Raw genomic sequence first — 25,785 nt, forward strand, 5'->3', positions numbered from 1 at the left:
TAGAGGAAGAGGAAGTTAGGAGGAAAGAAAAACAGGAAGGCAGCTAAAGTTCCCAACTATCAAACAGCTACAAAGTAGAGAATAAGGAAGCCAATAGGTAGAGGGAAGAGCAGGAGAAAAAAAGGCAGAAGCAAACACTCAGGAAGTAGCTGAGCTACAATAATGGCAAAGAACTAGGGTTAGTGTCTGGGGACTCCTGATGGAATGTCCTCGGGTCAAGAATGAACAACATTCCAGTGCAGGCCTCCACTAAGCCTGGGCATGCTACGAATCCTACCCTTGAATTTCCACTTCCTCATTAATCTTTCCAAAAAAACCCTGTTTCGTGAACAAGCCCAACTGAAACTGAAACACCTCTCAAATCATATTCAGTGAAAAGTTCCTTAATTATATGTCATCATTTACTTCTCATTTTTTAATCTCGATCTTTTCCAAATAATATTTGAGTGAGCTTGGTTAATTGTAAGTCCACTACTATTCCCAAAGTAGTGGATCCTGTTGAAAAGGAATCCTCCCTCATTCTATCAAAGCCTTGCTGGGGATCACAAAAAGAGAAAGCAGAGATGATTTGGGGAATTAGGGAACAGAAAGAAACTGCCTACCTCTTATATGCAAGAGCCCTTAACAGTTATTAAAAACAAACAAAGCAGTGAGCCAGCTCTTTTCCTACTTTTCTACTCTCTGCACCTGATATCAACAATATCATTTCTTTACATAAGAGTTTTTTTTTTAAACAGAAAAGGCAACTGTACCTTAGGATGGTTAAAAATAGAAACTTACTGCTTCTAGGGTCCTCCCATGTGTGGGGGGAAGAATTGCTAAACATGGAAGCCTTTTAAAATTCTTTCCTAATTTCAACAATCTGTTAACAACAATGAAGTATAGCTTCTATCTTAACCTTCGTTGTAAAAGAAACAAAGCACAACAGTTTTAAAGCTGGTATACTCCGTGGTGTAAAGAAACTCCAAAATTAGGTCCTGTTTTGTGGCTGTGATGAATTTGTGCATTCTTTTAGCGCTAGGTATCCAAGGAAGAGGTTCCCAGAGTGCTTTCTGCACCACTGAAAACCTACCAAGCAACAGTAAGTAAAAATAAATCTTCACAGCCCAAGTGCAAAGTCCTAAATTTCCATGATGCCTTGTAAACTAAGCCATTGAACAGCAGGCCCTTAGTCAGAAATTCTAACAGAATTGAGATTTTGTTAACTTTTTCCCAAAGTCAATTATTAAGCACCCTATACATTGTTTTTCATATTCGGATAATATTTATATTTAAATATCATAGTACAGTTCAACTTCTCAGAAAATCTTTCAAGGTTATAAAATTTATGGGGGCTCATATAGAATTGGTAAAAAAAAAAGTAAATTATAATAAGCCTTACCTTTCCTTGTTACTCCTAGACATATTGGAATTTACTTCAATTAAATTTTCTAGGTCCTGGTCTCTATAGAAAAAAAACATATATATATATATATGTATATATACATATATATAATGTAGTTACATACAATTTTAGGAAATAAACATTAGAATAAAAAATTTTTAGATCAGTGCAAGATTTTAAACATAGTCATTTGTAGTCTTTAAGAATATGGGACATTAAAAATCTGACATTGCACTATTTGATCTATACAACTCAAGTATGAGCATGGATTACATCATGAGAGAGAAATAAAGGACTAATTCTTTGGAAGGTTTGAGAAATCCAGGCTGAAAAGAAACGACTGATATTCACATTCAGCTAACTTTGAATGAATACTTACTTTGCATCACAAAGTACTAACTTGTGTATTTCCACGTGGGTTATCTCATTCAGATCTCACACACTCTTACAAGACAGCATATGCGGCTCAGAAAGGCTAAGTGCATTTTCCAAGGTCAATTAACTAATTTGCAAAAGAGTCAAGCCTCGAGGCTGTACCACCTGCCCATCTGAAATCAATTCCTAAATATTTAATTAGAGTCTTCATTCCAGCTTTTTGCATGACAGAAACATAAAAAGTCAACACAAAATTTGAATAAAGAATTCATAATGTGGAGGATAAATGGGACAATTACATTCTTAAATCTTTGGCTAAGTTGTGTCAAACTTCATGGGATACAATGTTCTCTAGTATGTTATGTATATATTAGTTATTTATATATTTGCTATGACACTGGTAGTTCTTATTTTTTTCCCTGAGTTTGGAAAAGCCTTGTCACCAGCCCTGTGGGTTAGCAGGAGAGTTTAGGAGTCAGAGCGAGGCCATTTCTTCCCCTACTTTCTTGGGCAAGTTAGTCCACCTTTCTAAGCTTCCTTTTGTACATTAGGATAATAATATTTAATTTCATAAGGTTGCAGTGAGAATAAACGAGTTAATGTAAATAAAATCTGTAGGCACAAAGACTACAGGTGTGACTGAACTAAGAATAAGTGATAATTAATAGAAGTGTAGTGACACAGCAGTAGGCACTTTGGATTCCAAAATTTTGAGGCACTAGATTTTCATTTTTATTTCTGCCCTAACTTTTCACATCTTTAGAGTTAACTCCAGTTTTCATAAGTCTCCCTTCTCTAATCCTGAACAGTAGATTTCAAGTAAGGTTCTTTTACATGGAATCAGTATATGGACTCTGACTCACAAAATTAATATTGATAAGGATGAAAAATAATATAAAAGTCCTCATATTTATGTGGAATGAGATTTCATACTCTTTTTATATAATATCCAACCCATCCATAATTGATAAACATGCCAATTAGGAAACATTCCATAGCTACACTTAAACCTCGCATTTAAAATACTAGCTGCACATCTTTGAAAACGTAGAAATTAGTTAAATTATTTTTTAATGTGAGTTATGGTAGAAAATATGCCAATTAATATATGTAAAAGTACAGGATTTCAGAAGTAGCACAGAAGTATCAAAATCATTTGATTCTGCAGTCTGAATGATGTAAAATTCAAAACTGACTTCCTGGACATAGGCTAGAACCGTGTGAGACCTCCCAGATTGCTTCTTGCGAATTTAGAAATAGAGACAGCAGGCTTTGCATCTGCCTAACCCCTGACGGTCCTTCCCTAATTACCAGCCTCATCTTCTTAACCTCGGGGTCACCATACTGCCTTAGTAGCCTGAGCATTAAATGATCCTCCCCTTAACATTTTAAAACACAGTAGTACCTTACTAACTACTTGGGGATAGTGGAATAAAAGTAAGTGGGTTATCATGATCTTCCATAACCCAGTTTCCCAGGAGTGCCAAGCTAGGATGGCTGGCAGTGGCAAACAGCAGGAGATCACCAGGAACTGTGAATCTTGGGGAAATTAGAATTCTGTCCCAGGAAGTGACTCTCCCTCCAAAAGCTGACCTTGGATGAACTGAGTGACATTTTTTAAGGAAGCTGGTGTTTTTCATTATCGCTTGAGAGTAAAATCACACTACCGTGGTTTAACATGGCCTTGCGTGCAGTAGCTGCTCCGAAGATACTTGTGGCATTCAATTAATTTAAATTCCCTTTTTCACCTTCTCTGGTGAAAATCTATTGCTACCTTACCCAACTCTGGGAAAAGACATGAAAGGGACTCCAGGGGAAAGATATTAGACCCTGAACCTTTACGGCAGCCAGATCAGCCTACATCTAGAGTGTGCACCTTGAACTCGCAGAAAAAGTTCAGAAGAGATGGTGATGGACATTTCACCACCATTGGAGTCTATCACCCAGAACCTGCCTGGGTTGCACACATTTCTTTCCTTTTTTTCACACAGCTCCCAACCCTGGCTTTGTTTCTATGTTTGGGGACACTTCCTTAGGGGTTGAATTTTGCCCACCCACCAAATTTATATGTTGAAGTCCTAATGCTGGTATGTCACAATGTGACTTTATTTGGAGACAGGGTCCTTACAGAGATAATCAAGTTCACATGAGGTCATTAGGGTGGGCCCTAATCCAATATGATTGGTATCCTTATAAGAAGAAGAAATCTAGGCTCAGATACACACAGATGGAAGACACTGTGAACACACAGGGTAGAGACAGCCCTCTACCAGCCAAGGAGAGAGGCCTGGAATAGATCCTTCCTTCTGGGCCTTCCGAAGGAATCCGCCCTACGGACTTGCTGATCTTGGATTTCTAGCCTCCAGAATGGTGAGAAAATAAACTTCTGTTTCAAGCCACCCAAGCTGTGGTTCTTGTTATGGCAGCCCTAGAAAACAAATACACATTCGCCTCTGCCCTCGTGACACGATTTTGTCCAGTCTCTCGGCCTGATGCTGCACGCCCTCACCTGCTCTGGCACTTTCCACTCCTGCCTCCTGCAGATGCTGCGTCTCTGATCTGCCTAGACCTCCCTCTCTTCACACCCCAGGACACAAGCGTTTTGGACCCTGGCTCTTGTGAGGGAGAGTGGAAATGGATTGAAGCCTAAGCAAGGAGGAGAAGCCAGAATCTTACAAATCCAGCCACTACAGGTAGATAACTCAAAATTGGAACCTATGCGTGCCTTCAAAGAAGCACACTCCCAAAGGGATATAGTGGTGAACCATTGAGGAAACCACGTTATTAGGGGTTTCATAGAATTTTTGCTGTTTTTATTTAACAATGCCACGTATCAAGTTTGGTAGAGTGGATTATAAGATTTTACTCTGAATATTTTATACTTATATTTAAAGCAAAATTAAAAGTTCCAGATTATGAAAAGTACAAAAATGCGGATTTGCTCTGGTCGTTCGCCCTGACTGACGTCATCAGCTAGATTTGGAGATCCAATAAAAGAAGTTCAGATTGCCCATAAACTTCCCAAGTGGAGGAAGGTAAAAATACATTTTAATTCTTTAATTAAGACCACATCTATCACATCAAGTCTCTGCCACTGTGGTAGAAGATGAAGAGCTGTGAGTCAAAGTGTGAAAAATAGATTTTTATAGAAGCCCAGCCAAATGCTGCAGGGTCGAACAAAGGCTTCATTCCAAACCTTTTCTGTGTCAGTTCGGTGGAAGGAAGACCTTATAATTTTGTGATTTTTATGAGCAGTTGGCATTAACTTCAAGAAAAACCACCAATTCTCTGTGGATACAGCGAGAAATGCTAACACAAAATTTTGTGAACCATAGCAACTAAAAATGCTTTTCTTTATGTAGACTTCAAAATGTTTGGGAGAAAATCTGAGTTATCTGTTATGTGGAGCCATAGCACATATTTTGAATATAAGCATTTATCTATGTTATAATCATGTAATTTATTTTCTACTACCCCATTAAGGAATATAGCACTCCTTACAAAGCAGATTAAATAAAAAATAGAGGTTCTGGGGACCAAGGTACTATTATGTCTCTTATAATACAGCTTTTCCTAGGATATGCTCTACATGAGACAAAGTTATCAGCTCACTTCCAAGTGCTCTTCCTCTCTTATGAGGGTGTGGGAGGTATTTATTAAAAGCTGCAATATGTTTCTCTCTCTACAGCTTACTTAAATTGTTTTTTGCAGAGTATCGAACACATTTGCAAAATTAAAAGCTCCCACATAAAAAATTTACTATGGTACTTCTTTTATGCCAAGAACTAAGTCTTAGGCTTTAAGCTTTAGTTCAAAAGGAATATTTATCCATCTGAAAGGAGTATAGAATACAGTGAGATAACTGTGATAATTCAACTCTATTGACTTCACAAAATGGGTCCAGCGTTACATATTTTTATAATTAGTTTCAATGAGGGAGTCAAAGATTTTATATTAAAGAAATTAACAGGTCCACAGAGAAAATGATCTATTTAGGTATTTTAAATATAAGATACGACCAAGAATTTCAGTGGCTCTAATTCACCACGGTTCCTTGAGATTATGATTCAAAATAGAGTCATTGGCTTCAGCAAAGAGACCAGTCATAGGATATCAGATCCCTCCAGTCTGGTTTCACTCATGGGGGGCTCAGAGTGTTAGAGTTATAAGGCAACAGGTTTTATCTAGTTGGATGATCACAGGTCTTGATTAGTTTTGAGATTTAGCCTGTAACTCCGAGAATATTTATCAATTACTGTAGATAAAGAAGTGAACAAGACAGCCCAATCCTTGCCCTTGAAAATCCAATAGTTGAAGAGAGATTATTAAATAATAATTCCCTCTAAGAGACAAATATTATAGGACAGAGAGCTTGAGAACATCTAGAAGGACCTGATGCAGAAGTGATGGGTCAGGTTGGGCTTCCCAGAGCCTGAGTAAAAGACACCTACACTGACACCTAAAGGATAAGTAGCACTTATCCATGCAGCAAAGACTACGGAGGAGCAAAGTGTGTGTGTGTAAGAGGGTGTGTGGGTTGGCTTTGCTTGTGGGTGGAGCATAGCATGGAATGGGGGTGGGAAGGCCTTTGGAGGCAAGATCATGGTGGGTTTTGGAAACCAGGTTAATGGGTACAGCTGTTGTCCGGTGACAATGGGAAACCACTGAAGGATTTCATCAGAAGAACGGGACCAGATTTGTTTTAAGAAGATCACTTTATAGTGTGGCAGATGGATTGAAGGGCAGAACGTATAACTAACAGCAGAGGGACCAGTGAGGAGTCTCAACAGTAAGCTGGGCTATAGCAGCAGTGGGGATGATGAAGTGTCTCAGTTCCTGAAATAACTAGGAGAAGCATCCAGAGTGACCTGTTGTTTATGGGGAATGAAGCAATGCAAAGAGTCAAGGTTACCTCCCACCTCCAGATTTCTGTCTTGAGCAGAAATATGAGAAATATGCAACAGGAAGATAGGAAGGAAATCTCCTCTTATTGGAATATTAACAAGGTATGTCTTAGCAAATAGGTAGCCTTTATAAAGATGGAAGTATAATACTACAAAGAGTGCAGAATATTTTTTCTACCTCAGATGAAAGATGCCTTTTCTAACTGTAAAGACCTATATCACTAGGTAGTTTTCAATCTTCATATGGGAGCTGCAGTTTATAGGCTACCGATAACTGAATATGACTCTTTAATGTCGGTTCATGCAAATGTGAAACTGTCACTGCTAAAATTCATGCAGTTTCTCCCTGAATAAATGAAAATTCTGTACACATCTGCATTTGTTTAGGTTGTTGTGTTCCTAGAAAGAGCTCAGGGACACCTGCTTACATTCTGATCGATGATTGAAGTTTATTCCACCCCTAACTGTGAATTAAATATACAGCTGCTGGAAATGTCAGCAAAGTCACACAAAAGGAACTCTTATTCACTGCTATTATACTATTAAATAATCAGTGCTCCTGTCACACTGAATTGGATGTAAAAGTGCCTTGTGGCTGTTATTCCTACTGGGAGGCATGTCAAAAGGCCCCCCTCTCTTTACCCATTAAAATCAAGTGGGCCACATAGATACATTGTAGATACAGGGGACTGAACACAGTGTGAAGTCATTCTTTTCAAATAGGCAGCTTGGTCTTTCCTGTTTGTTCTGCAATAATTCTTGAATATCCTGGCTGATTACCATCAAATCTGGCGAAACTACTAAAAAATAGTCAGACACCCCTTAGGTTAGATTTGTGGATCAAGCTGCCATCTGATATAGAGAACAAACCAGTGGGTACCAGTGGGAGAGGCAAGGGGGGAGGGGAAATATAGGGGCAGAGAATTGAGTGGTACAAACTATTAGGCATAAAATAAACTACAAGGATATATTCTACGACATGGGGAATATAGCGAATATTTTGTAATAACTATAAACGGAGTATAACCTTTAAAATTGTGAATCGCTATATCATATCATATAATCATATTATATTATACATCAACTACATGTCAATAAAAAATTAAAAAATAAATCCTTAAAAAAAACTGCCATCTGAAAACCACATGACGGTCAACATTTTTAAATTTCTTGTTTTAATAGTAATCCTATCTGTATAAGGAAAATGTCTTCTTTTTATAGATACTTTGTTAGGAGTTGCTGAAATACAAATTACTTTTTATGAAATCAGTCTCTTCTAATGAACAAAAGGCAAAACTCTTATAAGAAAGTTACCATTATCCATCCACATAGTGCATCTGCAGAAGGAGGAAGGGAAGGAGGGGAAGTCAGAAGAAGGGGAAAGGGAGGGAGAGGAGGAAGGAGGGAGCAGGGTTGAGGGGAGGAGGAGGAAAGAGAGAAAGAGAGAGAGAGAGATCTACAGTTGATGGAAGCAGCCACTAAGGGAGGAGTTGGCTACAGTAGCCACTGTTAGTCATTCCATACGTGCTTGTTAAACCTAACCACTTCCAACATGGGTTGGGAACCTCCTAAAACTGTTACTAATAAAAAGAAAGATCTGTTCCAACCAGTACCACTGTGAAGAAATGGTTCTACTTACCAAATAGAACCATTACCAGTGGCAGGGTTGACACCAAAAGTCCTCTATTATTTCAGTGATTAGAAAATCTCTAGAAGACAAACCTTTCTCCCCTCCCTGTCATTTCCACAGTAATTTTCTAGAAAAAGTGTATCTAATTGTAGTCCTTTAACTGCAGGGGTGGGAGGGGATTAGAAAGGAAGGGACTATAGGGAGAATAAAGGACAGAAAGAAGGGGTGAATCTGAGCTTTTTTTGCTCTCCATCTTTTATTTTTCTTCCAGTAGTGACATCAGAAGGACTTGAGTTTAGAACCAGGATGTGTTTTCTTTCTTGAGAAGTTTATTTTAGATCTTTGAGCTACAGTTTCCTCTTCTATAAAATAGCATGCATGAGTATATTTCTCATGGGGTTGGTTCTTGTGAGGATTAAACGTAGATACATTGCCAGGCACACCAGAGGTGCTCAGCAAATACTGCTCTCTAAGGAGCAGTTCAATTGCCTGGGTGCCTTCCTATCTCAGACACCCCAACACCTTGTGATAATAACTCACAAACAGAAAAGGCAAATTAAAACACTAGGATTGACATATATACACTACCATGTGTAAAATAGATAGCTGGTGGAAACTTTCTGTAAAGCACAGGGAGCTCAGCTCTGTGCTCTGTGATGACCTAGATGGGTGGGATGGGGGGTAGGAGGGAGGCTAAGAGGGAGGGGATATAGGTATACATACAGCTGATTCACTTCATTTTACAGCAGAAACTAACACAACATTGTAAAGCAATTATACTTCGAAAAAAAAAAAAAGAGAGAGAAAACCACTAATGTAGAAAACAAACGAAAAGACATAAGAGCGAGGCTAATGAGCATGTCACAGTGTTCTCTTTCTCCACATGGCTTCAAAGCACTTTTCCATATGTTAATTCGCTTTCTTCATCCCAGAATACTGAGACTATAATTCCCAGCTGTATATTTATTATGACAAAATTTCAGGTCAGCAGAACAATCTGGACTGCTTACACAATGCGCTCTGGTGCATTATCTTTAATAAGCTCTTTTGGTGAAAGATATGACATAAAGACAGTGAATTATAAGATATTTACAAAACTCACAATGGAAATTCAAGGTTAAAATCTGCCGGAATATTTTGTGAGCCCACACGAGCTGTGGATCTGTAGTTTTGCCAATGCTCCAATGCTCTGCAGGCATCTATGTAAACCACTGGTTTGGTCCAGCTTCTCCAAGATATGTTTTCCTCTTATTTAATTTCACTCATTTTTCATTTCAATCCTGATACTCTATTTCCTATAGACAACAAACTCTAAGTTGTCTTCGTGCAAATAAGAAATACAAAACTGAGTCCAAAAGAGTGCAATTGATTCCAGAAGTGTGCAGTGTGTTCCTTGCTGACAGGAAACACAAGGGTCATAAATGTGTGCTCATTTGAACAGTCAAGAAAAATAAAAGACTTGTTTGAAAAAAAAAGAAGTAAGAAAAAAGGAAGGAAGGGAAGAAAGGAGTGAGGGGGGAGGGAGAAAGGAAGGAAGGAAAGAAGGAAAGAAGGAAGGAAGGAAGGAAGGAAGGAAGGAAGGAAGGAAGGAGGGAAATTCCTAACCCTAGAACCTTGGGGACATGTCAAGATAGTTAGGCAAAGTCATTTACCGCTTAGTATTTCTGAGAGCTGAAGGTTTCACTTTAATAAGATTGTCCAAATCTTGGCTGTTCAAAAGAGAAAAAAATAAACTCAGATTAGTGATAGGTTTTTTTGCTTGTGCTGGTCTATACAGCAGTGCAATAAATCTATCCAAAATCTACTCCACTGAGGGGCAATAGACATGAGAAAGTGAAATGACTGCTTCTATTTGATTACCTTTGATTGCTCCTGATTACTGCAGGATTCACTTTGATGAGGTTATCGAGATCTTGGTTTCTTTAAAAAAAAATTAAAAGACAGCAGGTTAATTATAAATAAATTCTTTTGGTAAGATCATTAAGGTTGTAAATGTGCTTGAAATAATTGTAAAACAGAACATTCTTCCTACCCAAAGCACGAAAATTAATACAGTTCTATTACCTTCGGTTGTTGGAGAGAGTTTCAGGATTCACTTTGATGAGCTTATCAAGATCTTGATTTCTTTAAGTGGAAAAAAACATTAAAGCAGCTTGTGTTAGAGATAATACAGGTTTAAGTTGGTTGGAATTGGAAGAAGGGATTAGCTATTTTATCATTTAGTATGAGACACATTGGTTTGGCATAGAATCGCCTTGAAGTAAATTTTCAAACCAATCCAGGGAGGATGAATTATGTTGGATTAGGAGAAAAATTACTCTGACTTCACACACTTTATTGTCAGAGCCCATCTACAAGGGCACGGTGACTCAGAGTTCACAGCAAACATCTTGTGATTGACCACTTTTACTCTGGCATGCTTTCAACAGTATGAAGATACAAACTGGTTCTAAGGTCCTTGATATTTTAAAAATCATAGTCACCAAATAAAGATATCATTTTAAAAACATAATAAGCTCCCAAACTAGGATTAAACTTAACATAAGTCTTGACAAAGAGAGTTCCAGCAATCCATTGAAATTGTGACTTTTCTTTCCTCTCTGATGACTTAAAAAGCTGAAATCATGGTGAGATTAGGGAGATGCTCTGATAACCGCCCACTTCTTAGCTGAAACCCCATCGGCGTCTTTCCTCCGTCGGAGAACAGTATTTCCTCCCACGTGGTTCGCTATCACTCACTGCCTCATACAGTACTTTGTTTTTAAGTGATTTTTCAAAGCGTTCCTCTAAACTGCTTTGTAATATTTATTCAAAGAAACAGAAGAGCCCATGATAGCAAAAAGTCTTAGGATTGATAACACCTGCTTCCAGTAAATTTTGAACAGCAACCTGCCTATACCTCCTTCCCCCGCCAAAATTCCTTTTCCTTTATATAAAAATAAAGTACAGTTTACTCTTCAAAAAGCCTGACTCAAGAAAAAGAAGAAAAAAAGAAAAATTAAAAAGAAAAAGACAAAAAGACTGATGCAAGGTTAGGAACTGAAGGAGAGCCACTTAGGGGTTAATCATTAAAAAGTCTGAGAAAAAGATCTGCACTTCCTTCCCAATGCCTAAGCCCTTCCATAGAATTTGCCTCCCAGCTCATGGCTTCTCTGAGTTTGATCTCTTCATCCTTGTCCTCAGATCCCCATGGTAGACAGCAAGCCCCTACATGAATTTTCATTGTTTTGAATTATCTTCAATAATAATATTCTCAATTAAAGATAATCAACTGGTGTCTACAAACACTATTAAAGAAATGATAAACATAGAACTATCCAAAATAAAATTTTTTGTATAATTGATTACAAAATCTGTTATAAAATTAAATCATGCCTGAAAGATGATCTTTAAAATGAGGATAATTTCATACATTAAAAGAAAAAAAAAGTACAAAGAATAAAACTTTATAGAGGAAATAATATGCTCAAAGGCCACAACCTTTTAATACGAAAAATTAATGACAGTATTTTTAGTGTAACTACACATTATATTCACCAACTGGCATAATTAAGAATAAGCTGCATAAAAAATGCAAAGACAAACGTGACAGCTTCCATTTTTACTGTTCTGCTCAGTACAGAAAACTTGGTTCATTCCACAAATTAGAACTGTGCTATTCAAACCACTATATCATAGAGCTCATTAAAAAATACATTTTACATCACAGCCTAACCGTTTCTCTTTTCAGTCAGACAGACAGACACACACACATAATAAAACATAAATTTCACAAAATAAAACACCCACTATGTAAGAATAGCTCTCATACATTCTACTCTATTTCATTCTAGTTAAATTGGGAAAACAATGCTGACTGCCAGTCACTAAGTTAATTACAAGACCATTTAATAGGTTGTGACCCACGATTTGAGAAACACTAGCTTAGAAAACATATATATAAATGCGTGCTATGTTTTACCACCTCTCTTAAAAAGACCACACCTTGTGTTAAGTAAGCAAGGACCTCAGCAATAGTCCTGAATTGCCTTGACTGACAGCATCATGCAACTTATCTCAATGAATTGAAAACTTACAGACACTTTTTTCAGACCCTGGATCCTACAAACACAGGAATCTTATATCTAAATTTTATCCAGGAAAAATGTAACATTTTTCCTACTCAAGTTAGTGCTTTCATTTATTTTGCTTTAAAGATATAGGGATACACTGATTTGGCCCACCTCCTAGAATAATGGAAATAAAAACAAAAATAAACAAATGGGACCTAATGAAACTTAAAACTTCTGCACAGCAAAGGAAACTATAAGCAAGATGAAAAGACAACCCTCAGAATGGGAGAAGGCATTTGCAAATGAATCAACAGACAAAGGATTAATCTCCAAAATATATAAACAGTTCATCCAGCTCAATATCAAAAAAAACAAACAACCCAATCAAGAAACAGGCAGAAGACCTAAATAGGCATTTCTCCAAAGAACACATACGGATGGCCAAGAGGCACATGAAAGCTGCTCAACATCACTAATTATTAGAGAAATGCAAATCAAAACAACAGTGAGGTATCAACTCACACTGGTCAGAATGGGCATCATCAGAAAATCTACAAACAATAAATGCTGGAGAGGGTGAGGAGAAAAGGGAACGCTCTTGCACTGTTGTTGAGAATGTAAGTTGATACAGCCACTATGGAGAACAGCACGGAGGTTCCTTAAAAAACTAAAAAATGGAATTACCATATGACCCAGCAACCCCACCACTGGGCATATACCCAGAGAAAACCATAATTCAAAAAGACACATGCACCCCAATGTTCACTGCAGCACTATTTACAATAGCCAAGACATGGAAGCAACCTAAATGTCCGTCAACAGATGAATAGATAAAGAAGATGTGGTACATATATACAATGGAATATTACTCAGCCATAAAAAGGAACAAAACTGGGTCATTTGTAGAGACGTGGATGGACCTAGAGACTGTCATACAGAGTGAAGTAAGTTAGAAAGAGAAAAACAAATATTGTATATTAACACATATATGTGGAATGTAAAAAATGGTCCAGATAAACCGGTTTGCAAGGCAGAAATAGAGACATAGATGTAGAGAACAAATATAGGGACACCAAGGTGTTGGTGTGGGATGAATTGGGAGATGAGATTGCCATATGTACATGAACATGTATAAAATAGACGACTAATAAGAAAAAAATATCAAATTGTATACTTTCAATATATGCAATTTATTGTATGTCAATTATATCTCAATAAAATTCTTTTTAAAAGAAAAAAAAAGGATGTAGAGATACATCCAAATACTTAGCTATCATTACTTTCATGTAGTTCAAAAGTTGTAAAGTGTTTTGTGGTCATTGGCATAACTTTGTGCCACTGTCACTTCAAAGACTATGAAGTAATATTTCAAGTGACTCTGTGAAAGTAGAAGAGAACATGCCCTGACTGTCCCACGGCAAGAGCAAAAGTCCTAGCTTTATAGTTTCCACTATTTCCTGAGGTACTTAATCAACTTTCATTTATTTTAAAATCAAAGTCTACACGCTGTGATTTAAAGACCAGGAGCTGAGCTGGGAGTTGGAAGAACTCACAGAAGACTATGAGATTTTTGCCCTGGCCTTAGTATTCTTATCTGTAAAGTGGGGAGATTGGATTGGTTTCTCTCTAAACCTCTGCCCATCTCTAACATTTTCTACTCCTAGGAGTCTATGAATATGAATTTTACTGCCTGTCGTGTTTATTAAATTAACTATTTCATGTCTCCTTTTCTTTTTAAATGCAATTCATTGACAATACATTCTATATTCAGCAAGCAGTATGTGAGCACTCCAAAATGTAGTATATTAAGTTGACAACCTGTTATTGTCTTGGAATCCCATCTCTGTGCCCCCTGTACATAATTAGCTTTAATCTATGATAATTGCCTGCTGTTAATAAGATTGAGTATGTCTACTGAATTCTCTTTTTGGCATCCACGGCCTATAATTATACCTAATGTGCACCTAATGATACCTAGTTGTAAGCTTCAAACCCAGTAGGTGCTCCATAATTATTCACCACCTAACGCAGATCACAGAACTACTACTCGTCTTCCACTAGTTTTCTCGGTGACCCTGGTCAAATTATTTAACCTTTCTGAGTCTTAATTTCCTCTTCTGTAAATTAAGTAGGTTTGACTGAAACAGTGGTTTGCAAAATTGTTCAAAGTAACTGGGCTATGAGTTTTCTGAGGTTCTTTCCTTCCATTTCCAAAATTTTGCAATTTTTATATATACCAGCTAAACGCAAAAAAGTGATGAAATCATAAAAACATTCTTAAGTATGTATATAAATATATGCATACATATATATAATAGTAGTGTATAATGATATAAAAATCTCCATGTAACCAGAGACGAAAAGGGAATTTCATTTTCATCATTATAGATACTACTTAAAGAATTATCAAATTGTAGGTCCATTACTTTGCTGGGAGCTGCAAACCACCTAAGAAATAATGAACCTCATAAAATTTCCACTGACCACCAGAAAATATTCTCTGATAATGAGGTGAATGATATTACTTATAATGAATCTAATGAGGTGTTCAGCTCTTTTTAAAAAATTAACTATCATTAATAAATTTTAACCAAATCCAGAGACAAAGGTGTTAACATCAATACTACAATACAAAACATAAACAGGGCATAGACTAGCTATGTTTGTACCCCGATTACTCCCTTCAATTGCTTTGAGTTGCCTTTCTCTTAGATAGCAAATAGCTATCTAAGTTTTCAGGGACATGTGAAAATTCTGATGACTTTTCAAGATTTATACTCAGTTTGCCCATAGAATGATTACAAGTCATTTATATTCATATTGTGCTTAGTTAAGGAGAAACAAAACAAAGTAAATAAATCACATCCTTCTCTTACCCGGCTGCGTTTTTGACAGCTCTGGGGCTTACATTAATAAGTTCATCAAGACCTTGTTCACTGCTAAAACAAAATAAAATAAAAGGTCAAATTCAGTTGGAAATCAACAACTTTTATGACTAGCATTTTTTCTTTTGACACTTGTGAATCATTCCATGGGATCCTAGACAAAAGGTGATGTTTACCGAGTTTCTACTTTATATATATTAGTTATCTTTCTAAACTCTAAATTCAACTCAAAACAACTGAGTTGAATATTACCATTCTCTCTTTATAAATAAATTGAGTGTCGCAGAAGTTAAGACCTTCTTTGGGCCAGACACCTAAGAAATGACCGAGGGTGAACTAGGATGGAAACCATAGCAACTGCACCCCACACCACCTGCTCCCTCCTGCTAACATCCTTCCTCTCCTTTCACAATGATTCCTTACATCTGCACAATGCTTTTCACCAATGTTAGCATCACAATAATTTTGAGAGGTAGCTTGGAGTTACTCTGTTATGCTTTTCTTAACTTTTGCTCCAGTGAATAATGGGTCTTAACTTCTCAAGAAGACAGGAGTATATTCAAAATCATGCAGAAATATTCTAATCAAGTATTAGAATGTTATGTCATTGATCTTCTGAAGAGTCTTTTTAAAATTAATCCTCGGGTTTGTGAAAGAGAAGAAAGCCAATATTCTTTGGTTTATTCAGTTTTATGAACGTATAATTTATTTACTATAAATCTGCGGTAATAATCTAGTTATGCTACTATTGTGTCAGATGAATTTTCTCAATAGTCATTATCCAGAATTAGCATCAATATTACAATTTGAACAATATTATAATGTAATAAATTGAAGCAATATAGTAAAAGAAGAAAATCTATCCAGCATTATTACACATCAACAAATCAATTTATTCCAATTTTTTTTCATGTCTCCTTTCAAATGTCCTTAGCCAAATAATCTTATTCTGGGGCATAAATTCAAGACTTGCTCATGAGTCTTTGATAATCTTAATAAGCTTACCTTTTTTCTGCTAAGGGAGTCACTTTGATAAGATTGTCCAGGTATTGGTTCCTAAAAAATGTTTTAAATTTCAATAGTGGGTAAAATCAAGTCAAATAAATTATAACTTGTACATTTTTTTCAGTCTTAATATTGAATCAAGTGATTGTTGCCAATCAAAACTTCACCTTACTTGAATTCTCTTTTTAGCCCTCTGTAAAAGCAGGTGGCTACTATCAATTCATTTCTTACACAACTATATATATATGAAAATTTAGTTTAGTTTTATTCTTATTTCTTTCAAGACGACCTCAAATTTAAATTTCTCTTAAACTCCTTGTTTTCTGTATTATATTTTGGTACTAGAATTAACATTTAGAATATTTTTGAAGGTTGTAATGAACAAGAGAAAAATTTAAATGGTTCATCATTTCCATGTGTTCCTTGCTTTCTTCCCCTCAAAGTAAAACAAAACAAAACAAAAACCTGGGACTTTTTTTTAAAAAAGAGGCTATTTCCTGATTGATTCTAAGGTATGGAGGTAATATACATGATATGAATATGAAACATTGAGGCTACTCCAAGATATAAATCAATTCAGAATCATGCTTCATGCAATGCTAAATCAGAACAAGGAAGACTTCAGATAACATAACATGCTTTTGTTCTAAACACTCAAATAGGCAATAATAACTCTAAAGAGACATTTCTGTTATCACACTGGGCCTTCATACCAACTCTAACATCAAAAGGCCTGAACAAGATGCCTAATTTGATATACCTTATTATTGGACAATTGGTTATATATCCTGAAAAGAAAAAAGCCTAGAAAGGCTTATATCACCGAACTAATCTTTGGGATTACCTATAAACTAATTTTATCATGTATATATCCTTCCATGTAAATTACTGCATTCTATATTGAACTATATGAAGCTGTCATCTTGTAGATCGAAAATTGTTGAATGTCAACAATTTCATAAGATTCAACCTAACAGGATAATTTCTTTGGTATCTTCTTTGAACTAAGCATCGAGTGGTGCAATGGGGACACAACAATGAAGAAAAACAGTAACAGTAATGATAATACCAATAGATAATATCTAATAAGTACTTGAGAAATAAGTGCTTCATAAGCTTGCTCTCATCTAATTTTTCTGGTAAGTCATGAAGAAGGTAATTCTTACAATCCTTACTTTACAGATAAAGAAGCTGAGGCTTAAAGGAGGTTAAACGATTTATCCGAGACTATACAGGAAATACGTATTCTCTGAACTCAAAAATTTCACTACCAAGTAGAAGAGATGGACACATGACCTAAAGCAATACATGGCAGAAAGTGGGTGCTGAAACGAGGCTCACACACTGCAGGCATAGGTCATATCATTAAGGCCATCTGCACTTTACAAACGAAGTCATTTTGGAAGAGGGACAAGGGATAGCTGTCTTTCATTGAATCTTTTATCTGTAACATAAAATATTGCATGGTCTCTGGATTCAGTATCTGACCCTCAGACAGTGACACTATGATATGCTTTTATTTAGTGAACAAAATCTAAGGACAATTTATCAGTAAATATTCAGATGAAAGAATGATAAAATCTTTGGTCTAACCATACAGCGAATGAAATAATATATGTAAGGGAGGCTGTGTTTCAGAAGCTGTTCCAAGTACATTCAGAGTTGATCCTCTTCACTCACCCACATCAAATACTGTCTAGTCTAGGAGTCAGCAATCTATGGTCCTCAAGCTAAATTCAGCCTATAGGCTGGTTTTATAAGTAAAGTTTTATTGGAACACAGCCATGTTCATTCCTTTATAATGTATTATCAATGGTTGCTAGTTGACTAGTTAAAATAGAGGCTGTTTTGGCCCCCAAACCTGAGATATTTACTAAGTAGCCCTTTAAGCAAAAATTTCTGACTCCTGATCTAGTCTAATAAACTTTATATGATAGCTACCTACTGTAAAAATAGAAAGAATTCCTATATGCCAAGTAAGATAGAAAATCTGTCAGAAAAGATATATACCTTGGTATCTTTTGTATTTAACTCAATTCAAACTAGCATAACAATATATATTTATAGATTCACGGTCTTGTTACATCTCTTTGTTTACTGAACATGATACACCTCAAAGAAAATTCTCTCTATAAAAGACAAATGTCATTCTTTGTATTCTTTATTATTTCAATGAACTAAGTGTAATTTTAAAAAATGACCTCGCAACTTTAGGGATTACTTGAGTGTAGACATAAGAAAAGAGGGAAAAAATGATGAAGGATGAAGGAAGGAGAATTTTTTTCACATGAAGACCTTCTCTTAGGTTTCTTATGTCTAGGAAATTGTTTGGGGAAGATATTTCATCCCAGGAGGATTCTCGATTCATTTTGAGGAAATCCCAAGCATGCAACACAAATCTCACACTAGTAAGAGATTATTCCCATATTTTAAGGAATTCCGCCACAAATATCCACAACCAGGGAGCCCTGAATAAGGACCTGAATACTAGGTTTCTACACAGAGCTATTGATTTTGGGTCCCTTTATTGGCTGTCTCTGTGATGGGACAATGAATTTTATCGTATTTTCTAAGTTGAATAGAAGAAAATGGAGAAATAGAAGAGTTCCATAAACCTCACCCTTGGTTAGTTCTGTGTGTTTCTGGAGTCACTTTGATGAGGCTGTCAAGACTTTGGCCCCTTTAAAACATGGAAGCAATGATCAGGTCAATGGTCAACTTATATCAAGTGGTTGCAAATATTTATTAAAACGGAGAAATGTTTTTATTACAAAAATATTTTACTATAAAATATTTATTAAAACAGAGATCATCTCAAGGGGTTGGAGGTTTCCAGTGTTGACTAAAATATATATATTTGGATCTAACTATAACTGCATAGAAATAATAAACAATAAAGGTTTCAGAAATTTCATGATGTACCAGGCACCGTTCTAAGCGATTTACAAGATTTATTTGATTTAATCTTCACATCAATCCAATGAAATAGTGTTAAATTAATAAACAGAAACTTCAATGAAACAGAGTTGGGAGACCGGAAGGGGGAGCTCTCATGCCCTGTGATGAGAGCAGAGCCCAAGAGGAAATAGAGACTCCTCTTTTTCCCTAAGGACTCAGCCAATGAAACGTTGTAAATTCTTTGTTTACTGTAGCCCTCCCAACCTCCTTTTCTCCTTCTATGAAAGTGTTCTCCCCTTCCCCTTCAGGGACTTGCAGGCTCCCCATGGTTGCAGACCCCAAACTGCAATTCTCTGATGATCCTGAGCAAGTCTATCTTGGCTGGAGAACTATCTGGCAGTCTATTTGTTTCAGGTCAACAACAGGAAGTATTATCATCCTGATTTCACAAAGAGAAAATCTGAGACACACAAAGATTAAGTTTTCCCACATGGCTAGTAGTGGCAAGGCTGGAATTTAAAGCTACCTATGCCACCTCGAGTGTGTGCACTTTCCATAACACCAACCATCTCGTTGGAACTTAATAATTGAATTAACATTGGGAATGACCACGTGGCATCTGCTCCAATTTCCTCACTGTGAGGATGAAAAAACTGAAGTCCAAACAGGGAGTGTGGCCAGGCCCATTTTACACTCTCAGTGAGGGCAGAGCCAGGCCAAGACCGCATCTCTGGGCTCTGGTCTGATTCTCTTTCCACTCTCCGGTGCCATCCCTCTGCTTAAGAAAAGTAAATCAACAAATGTATCCCATCCATCCTGGGAAAACAGCTGTGCACCTAACGAATCAAGGTACCTACATTATGTTAGAAATCAGTTGACCAAAATCGTAAACATTTTACATATGAGGTCGTGGAGGTCACATGGTTTTTCTTGAATTACCATTGATATGTTGATACTATAGCAGTGTCAGTCTCCTGAAATGATGATTTAACTATGTTTTTCAGCATTGGTTAATGTGAAACAAAAAAGAGGTGCATGTTAAATCTTACTCTTGCATGCTTTTTCCTGTTCTTGGGTTCACTTTAATAAGGTTATCAAGGTCTTCGGAACTTTAAACAAAAAAGCAAACAAAAACATAATAAGTAAAAATGGAATTAAGTCAACTAAGTACTTTCTAGGATACACGTGCTCAAGATGAATTTTACAATTAAGTTTTGAGAGAGATCAATACCAATCTATGCCCTTCATTTAAAAGAGTAAAAATTTTGACCTCCATACAAATCATTGGTATACTAGCTCATTTCACGTTTACCCTCAAAATAAAACCATAAAATAGGGCAAGATTGAGTTAAAAAGATCAATTCTGGAACTATTTGCCAAAAACTGTCACCTGGCCAGCCCCTTTCAGTATTCTACCTAATGCTGTAGCTATAATTAAGCTATATTTAGTTAATAATTTCCAATTGTGGTGCCTTTTTGCTTTAAAGGGCTTTTATATCCATTATTTCACTTAATCCTTATAATAATCAAATGACAAATGTGGAACAGACATTATGATCCTCAATTTTATAACTAAAGAAGTCTCAGCTCAGTGTTCAAGGGACTTGCTCGAAGGTACCCAGCTGGTAAGTAATGGAGTTCAGACTTTCTGACTCCAATCCACAGATTTTTCAGCACAGCTTCTCTAATGAAAGCCACAAATTGATGCAGAATTTGATGCACAAATTGATGGGAAGGAAGAAAGATAAGATATAATCCTCACCCTGGGTTACTTCTGTTTACTTCAGAGGTCACTTTGATGAGATTGTCAAGGCTCTGGCCCCTTTAAACATAGAAAAAGTGATGAGGTTAATGATAGATTAGAACCAAGTTGATAAAACTGTTCATTAAAACTCAGAAACAGTATCAGCACTCACTGAGATCATGCCAACGAGTTGAGGATTGTTAAAGGTACGCAGAAGTAGGTAGGGATTTATAAATCTCTGACACTCATTGAGACTCAGCGAGACAATATTTTAATGTTGGAGCCATTAGGCCACTAGCAAATACTGACCTAGGACTCTGTTTTGACTCATTGAATGCTATGCTCTTAGCCTTTTCCAAGTACGCTAAACATATTTTGTAATAGTCCATTTCATGGAACATTCCACAAGACACAATACTACCCATCAGCTTCCAACATGCTGAGGGACTTTTGAACTTTGGAGAACGTATATTTTGTAAAGTTGACATTCATTAGCAGATTTTCTATTTAAACACTGGATTTAGATAAGTATACCAATTTGTTAAAGTCCATGATATACAAATCTGGTATCTGCTGCTGGTACTTAAAATTATGTGTTAAAACTACATATTTTGACTAGTTGTGTTGGCAATAAACAACAGGGAGGTTAAAATCTATAAAGTCCTGAAATGTAACCTATATTTACTGTAATATAAAACTCCCTGTAATCACTGAAAACAACTAAGTATTTTATGGTTACCCGTTAGTATATCTGCTTCTGATCTTAATGGAATTTTGCTTTTCCTATTGTTTCTACATGTGTTTTCCACATTCGCAGTGCCAGCCAATGTGCCTCTGATCTACAGAGATACCACATGGGTAAAGAGCATCCACAGAAGGCACTTTTACACCCTGTATCCCCATGCCCTGTGGCCCTGCTAAGATCAGATCACAAAGTCTCTAAGGTTGCGTCAATGCAACATCAAAGATATAGATATTGGGAAGCAGCTAGATGTTGACTTAAGTTTTCACTTGTATCCAGATGTCTGAGAATGTGTACATCCATGCTAAAAGCAGCAATAAAAATTTTGATCCTTTTCCATGCAAATAATGAAACTATTAACCCTGAGAGAAATGACGATTCTATCCCAGAATACCCTTTGTTGATTTTTTAACCCTTTGTTGCCTAAACGAAATATGTGGAATTTGAATGCCAGTGACCGAGAAAAAAGATTCCCAGGATTCTGTTTCTAGATTTGAGTACTCAAAAAGAAGCCCCGTAATGTTAAACATTGCAGCTCCTCCCTTGTAATATTTGTGCTGGTTGTGTTGTCAAGACCTGGATCTCTTTAAATATATTAAATAAAGCACATATCAGTATAAGGTTATCTAAATTTTAAAGTTCATAAAGTCAACAAAGAAGAGTGTGCTAATTAATGTGGTAATGTAAAATAATATGTTGAGATCAACTGTGGGAAGCAATGCCTCATAGTGTATACGTCTTCAATATTTATGCATTCTCTCAATCCACAAATAGTTACGGAAACCCTACTATGAGCTCCAAGTGCCGGGATAGCCGTGAACAATACAGACAGCCTTAGCCCTCAAGAAGCTTCCATTCTAACTTGGTGAAAGGCAGGCAATATGCAATCAAACATATAAATGAATGCCACAATTCCAGATTATGATATATGTTATGGAAAAAGTAAAAAAAGAGTGCCTGTTGCTGGAAATGTTGGGGTTGGAGAAGAGGGTGGTGACAGTTATATTCAATGGTCAGACGTAATCTCTTTGAGAAGGTGACAGTATGGGAATAGAGCTTCCCAAAGTGGGAATCGCATACACAGAAGTGTTAAGGCAGGAGCGAGCCTGGAATAGAAAAAAGGTCATTTTGGCTGGACTTTACTGAAGACGTGAAAGGTCATCACTAGAGTTTAGAACTTTATTCTACCTGAAATAAGAGAACATAGAAAGTTGTTAATAAGAGAGGGAGATGATCTTATTTAAGAGATCTACAGAATTTAATAATGCTCGGTAAAGGAAAAAAAAAGAAGATGACTACTGTTCCGAAAAGGTCCCAGGAAGCCCACACATGCACAACCATGTACGTAGGTACTCATGTACATATAAAAGCGCACAGGTATACCGACACATATATTCAGGCACACACAAGCAAGTCTACACAGGTATTCATTCACACACACGCTTGCACAGACATGCACACACTCACGCACACACAAGAACACACACATGAATGCACACATTTGCATGTGTGTACACACCTGTGTACACGTAGGTGCACACACACACACACCCCCAACCTATGAAAAACAATAGGTAATGATTCAGACTACTCTTTTTTAATAAAAATTAGAAAGGAAAAACATGAACTTTTCTTGGAGAGTGAAAGTAAATTAAACATTTGAACAGTATCTAAATCATTAAGGAAACATAATTCATGTGAATCTTTATTATTAATAATAATTATTTGTATCAGCTATGTGCTGGGTGTGATAGTGTTACAATCCCTATCTTGTAAGTAAGTAAATTGAAGCATACGGACACAGCTAGCAAGTGACAGAGCCAGAATTTGAACCCGGGTCCTTTTGACTCCTGGCTCCCAACCTCAAGTTACCTCCCTGAAATACCCAGGCAGCCAAGGAAATCAGTGCTTTCTTCTCAGTCTGTTGGCTGCAAAACTGTACACGTCTGTAACTCATCGGGTCACTGGGCCTGCAACCACACTGCGCTGCTGAGAACAGGACGGCCTGACAGCACACACCAGCTTTCAGCCAGCTGGGCTCTGCTGACGGGGCCTGCAGGCATCAGTGACACATTTTAGAATCAACTCATAATATCATGTACGAGTGAACGGTATGGAAAGGAGTTCAAAAGAAACCGCATGGAATTATTTGGTGCACATTTCAGCAACACGCCAACAAGCTCAGTTTCAGATATGTTCCATCTGTTTTTTAAAAAAATTAAAAAAAAAGCAAGAGGACATAAGCTCTCCAGATTTACTTGACAATTCATGGGTAGGGTAATTCTTTTACAAAGTACACTTTGTTAAGCTCTTCGGCTTTAAACATACACTACACCACATACACATACATACCCTACACACAAATATAGAACACATGTAGAGACACAGTTTGTACATAAACACATCCGCACACACTACTTACACACCCACAGACATACCCTTATTTATATACACTATTTATGCATACATACACATACACACACACTACTTATACGAACACACACACACACACACACACACACATATACACATACACATTGTGATGGTTAATTTCACGTGTCAGTTTGATTGGGCCACAGAGTGCCTGGATATTTGGTCAAATATTATTCCAGGTGTGTCTGTGAGGATGTTTTGGGATGAGATTAACATCTGAATCTGTAGACTGAGTAAAGTAGATGGCCATCCCTAGCATGGGTGGGCCATAGCCAATCAGTTGAAGGCCTGAACAGAACAAAAAGGCTGAGTGAAGAGGAGACTTTGCCTGCCTGACTGCTTGACCTAAGACACTGCTATTCTCTTGCCCTTGGACTGGAACTCGACCTAAGACATTGCTCTTCTCTGGCCCTAGACTGGAACTCGGCCATGGGCTCTCTTGGTCCTCAGGCCTTCAAACCTGAACTGGAACTACTACTGGCTGTCTTGTGTCTCCAGCTGGCCAACAACAGATCCTAGGACTTTTCAGCTTCCATAGGGGCAAGTGCCAATTCCTTATAATACATCTCTTTCTCTCTCTCTCTCTCTCTCTTTCTCTATAAATGCTGTTGTTCCGTTTCTCTGGAGAACCCTGATTAATACACACACATACACTTATACCAACACACTTATACATACACACTAACATATATACACATACATTTATACATAACACTATTTACACATGTATACACATACACACAAAGAAATAAATACTAGAGAAGGATGGTCAAATTCTCATTTAATTTCTCAAAATCTACCTTGTAGCAAATGTCACCTGAAAATAAAATGCAAGAGGTCACTTCTGTGTATCACTCATATAGAATTGTTTAATATGATGTATTTGGGAAAAAAGAGCTTGGTTTGGTTTGAATTTCAATTTGCTCTCCTGAGTGCAAGCACCCAGAATTCCAACATGTTTATAAATGCCAAAGGGGAAATAAAAAGCTTTAAATTACTTACCTCTTGATATTTTTGTCTGTTTCAGGATTCACTTTAATAAGCCCATTGAGGTCTTGTTTCCTTTGAATAAGGAAATGAGTTTTAATGAATGTCATTAAAATAAAACTAATCAAGTGAATAATGATTGGAAAAATTAAGAAGTGGTAAATATACACATTCTCTATCAATATAATTTTTAAAGCTCTAAATGCAAATGAAAATTCATCTCTTACATCTTGAGCCGAAGACCATTTAAGTTTCCTAATTTGCCAGCAAGAAACATACGATGTTTTTGTTTTGTTCTCAAAATGCGTAAGTATACGTGAAACTTGTTATTTAACAAAATCAACTTTGCCTTCAGACACATCTTGTTAGAATAGCCCAGATGGGCAGCACTGAAGTAATATAAGTTGGATAAAATTCTGTACTGGTTCCAGATAGAATGTAAATTTCCATCTAATGAATCAGATATAATTGCTTATTCTGCTTTAAAATAATAAGAACAATGTAAAGGATAATAATAGTTTAACAATATTAAAAATAATTTAAAAAATATATGTCTTCATATAAATGCAACCATCCCCCCTTTTAAAGTATAATTAGATTATGGTGAATTGTAAGAGCAAGAAAAAGATACCTTACATGGTAGGAAATTTAATGACTCACTTCTTGGAGAGACATGTCACCTCCATTAAAATGCACTGAGTAATACCAAAAGGGGCATAGCCTGAACCCAAAGGGGGCAGTGGAGG

At 36.6% G+C, this 25,785-nt stretch overlaps 1 protein-coding gene across 7 annotated transcripts in view; it reads right to left on the minus strand.

Annotated features, from left to right (window-relative positions):
* Nucleotides 1–25,785, minus strand: part of SCEL (sciellin) — a 125,047-nt gene that overhangs the window by 16,751 nt on the left and 82,511 nt on the right. For 6 of the 7 annotated variants that reach the window (XM_057707250.1, XM_057707255.1, XM_057707254.1 and 3 more), the window contains 10 exons: nt 25,055–25,114; nt 20,896–20,955; nt 20,183–20,242; nt 18,856–18,915; nt 16,236–16,286; nt 15,222–15,284; nt 10,358–10,417; nt 10,154–10,213; nt 9,946–10,002; nt 1,382–1,444 (listed from right to left, as the gene is read on the minus strand). In XM_057707250.1, the coding sequence (XP_057563233.1) occupies nt 1,382–1,444; nt 9,946–10,002; nt 10,154–10,213; nt 10,358–10,417; nt 15,222–15,284; nt 16,236–16,286; nt 18,856–18,915; nt 20,183–20,242; nt 20,896–20,955; nt 25,055–25,114 (594 nt within the window). The remainder of the gene's footprint in view (nt 1–1,381; nt 1,445–9,945; nt 10,003–10,153; nt 10,214–10,357; nt 10,418–15,221; nt 15,285–16,235; nt 16,287–18,855; nt 18,916–20,182; nt 20,243–20,895; nt 20,956–25,054; nt 25,115–25,785) is intronic. The other variant, XM_057707251.1, reaches the window with a different exon arrangement.

The sequence above is a fragment of the Hippopotamus amphibius genome, chromosome 14 (assembly GCF_030028045.1).
Source record: "Hippopotamus amphibius kiboko isolate mHipAmp2 chromosome 14, mHipAmp2.hap2, whole genome shotgun sequence".
Taxonomy (NCBI): domain Eukaryota; kingdom Metazoa; phylum Chordata; class Mammalia; order Artiodactyla; family Hippopotamidae; genus Hippopotamus; species Hippopotamus amphibius.